A 3,376-nucleotide genomic window follows, 5' to 3' on the forward strand; every position below is an offset into this window, starting at 1 on the left:
GCTAAATGTAATGATTGTAATCACATTTAATAACTATCAAAGAAGTATTTTAAAAGATAAAAGTTATTCAAAACATGGTAAAATATTGTGTTTGGTAAAAAATAAAAATGTTTTCCTTGGGATATACAAATTACTACTACTACTTGATCTGTATATTATTATGCTCGCAGGTTTATGTTACAATAGGTAGTTCAAATAGTGACATGACCTAAATATGCAATGAACCGCTTACAATAAAACATGATATAGTCTGGTTGTAAAGTAAAAAAGAAACTGACACCTAGTCGAAAATGTATATTATTTAAATATAGGTTATAACTTATAATAGAGAAAAAAAATTATATAGAATTTTGGACTAAGAAATTGTTAATATTGAAAAATATTAAACGTGTATTATAGAATGAGTTGGTTTAGGTCGTAATCACTGCAAAAATATAAATCGTTGAGTCAATTGGTAAAGTTAGTATAGTGGTATAGGTAGTAAAATATCGATTAAAACTTGTATAGTGTATACGCATTAACACGAAACATTATACTATAGGTAGGTCGTATAGTAGCTTTACATTTAAACAAGGTTCCCCGTTTGACCACGTCATCTGGAATACAATATACAACGGCAGTTGAAAGAGTATATAATACTGTACTAATAATTACAGTATGGATAACTTTGGAACACATAAACACGGTTATAGAAATCGGCAGTTTGTGGTTTTCAACGTTGAGGTGTACCTACTAACTTTGTGCCTTAGGGTCTTGTACGATATCGTGTGGTGAAAACTACTTGTAACAACGGCACTGACGGGACCTAATTATACAGGTAGTACCTAAAACAAATTAAAACGATTTGGGAAAGTCCTCCATCCACCATTCACTTTGGCATAACCCGGCCCTGTAAGCAAATCTCGAGACCGGGACCAACGCGAAAATGTGATTTACTATTCGCGGTCATCCTCAATAACATCACAATATTATTGTTTATTTATATGATCTCGTTTTTTTTTATTTTTCAGGTCTAGCCGACCGAATCAATCGCACATGAACACGAACCGACACTAACTCGACTTTCGCGACTCCACCCACACACCCACACGCCGGACGTGGTTTTTTTCGACCCGCACTCCTCGGAGGAGATCGCGCGAACTCGAACGCCGTCGTCGCTGCCGCCGACGCGCCAACACCGCTGCGGGACTCGACATCGTCGTCACCTGCACACTCGCCACCAGCACTTCCTCAACCGACGGCGTTGGGTTACCGCCACGACAACTGGAACCGCGGTATATACCGCGATGACGACGACGACCACCACAACCATAACGACCATCCGGTCGTAGAGGGGCAGGCAAGGTATCTGAAGGAAGTGGTGCGCGGGGGATCGGAAGCAGGAGAACAGTCAAATAAGTCATCGGCGGGGGCACGAACGATCCGATGAACGAGGAAAACTATACGGCCGTGGTGCCCACGTACTTGACGGGCCTGTTCGACTTCAACGGAACGGTGGAGGGCGGCAACGAGACCGACGGCGGTGGCTATCTGAACGTGACCACCGAGATGCCTGTCCAGTACGCCAGGCCCATGTACGGGTTCGTCATGCCGTTCCTGTTGCTGGTGACCATCGTGGCCAATACTCTGATCGTGGTCGTGCTGTCCAAGCGGCACATGCGAACGCCCACCAACGTGGTGCTCATGTCCATGGCCCTGTCCGACATGTTCACGCTGCTGTTCCCGGCCCCGTGGCTGTTCTATATGTACACGCTTGGCAACCATTACAAGCCACTGTCGCCTGTCGAGTCGTGCTACGCGTGGTACGCCATGAACGAGGTCATACCAACGCTGTTCCACACCGCGTCCATCTGGCTCACGCTCGCCCTGGCCGTCCAGAGGTAAGTGCGACACTATTCATTGCAATGTAGATACCCGCGCATTGTTGTCGTTGTTCAGCTTGTTCCACCGTGCTCGCCGTGCTCGCCGTGACACGTGACTTCTGCAGCCACGCTTCAGTTCAATATTGCTTAGGACCAAAATACAAGTGCGTTGTCTCACAGAATAATAATATATTTAATATATTTCGAATATATTCTGCTCACCGTATTCCTTGGGTATGAAATATTGGACTCTAAAAGTTGAAACCGTATTCGTAATCTGATAGAATGTTGGCAATGTGTATCCCCTTTGTTACGAAATTATAAAAACGGAAACAATCCATTGACCACAGACGACGGCCGTATTAATTTATTCAAAGTTTTTCACATACGGTATTGTCGGTTTCAGTATTTTATAAGTAAAATTGTAGCATGAATTAAATATTATAATATTTTTATTTGACATTTTTCAAATAATTTAAATTGTCGATATGAAATATTTGATTAATAACGTATACTACGCATCTCGCGGATACCGTTTTCAATGCCACAGTCATCAGATTTTGCCAAATTACTCAGTGTCTAAGATCCAAATTGTGTACATAGAAATTGTATTACGCGGGAATGTGATTATCAATAGGAAGATTTATTAGGGGGTAACTTTTACACAGAAACTTACGAGCCGGGAAAATTACATTGGAATTTAAAAACAGGTAATATCATACACAGCAAATTATAAACCAGGAAAGCATTACACACAAAAATGTTATGTTATATGTTATAATAATAATATGTTATCGAACTTTTAAAGCAAATTTTTAGCCAAGTAAAAAAATGTATTGTTTTAGTTCTAAATTATTTAAGCTTGAAATGGTTTTTATTCAGGGACATTTTTTGAGATATTATTTACAATATGCAATTTCCGATGTTTGGTATAATAACTTTACGTAGGTACATTCATCTTTATTGCTTTTAAATTCTGAGCAAAGGGTGTTTTTTTATCAAAGAGATTATTTTTAAATGGTTCTGTAAACATTTTCTTACATAAAAAAAATGGTCTATATCAGTAGTGGAGGATACCAAATAGCGATTGGTGGGATTTTATAGAGGTCAGTTTTTATATTAAGTTAATTTATAAAACAACGAAATCACAGAAATTAATGTCTATTCGATTATTTCGTCATAATTCAGTTGTACAAGAACGTTATGGTGCGGTTCTTCAATAATCTCATTGTATAATATGACATCTTATAAATACCTATCTTATTTAAGACTTCAATCTATTTTTTTTAAATCTAAGAAACATCATTATTATAAAAATAATACAACTGAATATAATGTTAAAAAAAACAAATACCTATTAATTACCTGATCAAGATTTCTGGTGATCGATTCCTTATTTTTATGCTCCTTTTGATTTCTGCCTTCCTTAATAATTAAAAAATGTATAAAATCATTAAAATATTCGTTATCAGATTATCACCGTAGAATTTAGAACTTCATTACTCATCATTAGT

At 38.1% G+C, this 3,376-nt stretch overlaps 1 protein-coding gene across 1 annotated transcript; it reads left to right on the plus strand.

The window, feature by feature from the left end:
- Nucleotides 1-990: 990 nt before the first annotated feature.
- Nucleotides 991-3,346, plus strand: LOC103311572 (sex peptide receptor-like). Its single transcript, XM_008191231.3, has one exon. It carries the CDS (start codon nt 1,426-1,428, stop codon nt 1,882-1,884), a length of 459 nt encoding a protein of 152 aa, XP_008189453.2. The 5' UTR covers nt 991-1,425; the 3' UTR covers nt 1,885-3,346.
- Nucleotides 3,347-3,376: the final 30 nt, after the last annotated feature.

The sequence above is a fragment of the Acyrthosiphon pisum genome, unplaced genomic scaffold, assembly GCF_005508785.2.
Source record: "Acyrthosiphon pisum isolate AL4f unplaced genomic scaffold, pea_aphid_22Mar2018_4r6ur Scaffold_6815;HRSCAF=7383, whole genome shotgun sequence".
NCBI lineage: Eukaryota > Metazoa > Arthropoda > Insecta > Hemiptera > Aphididae > Acyrthosiphon > Acyrthosiphon pisum.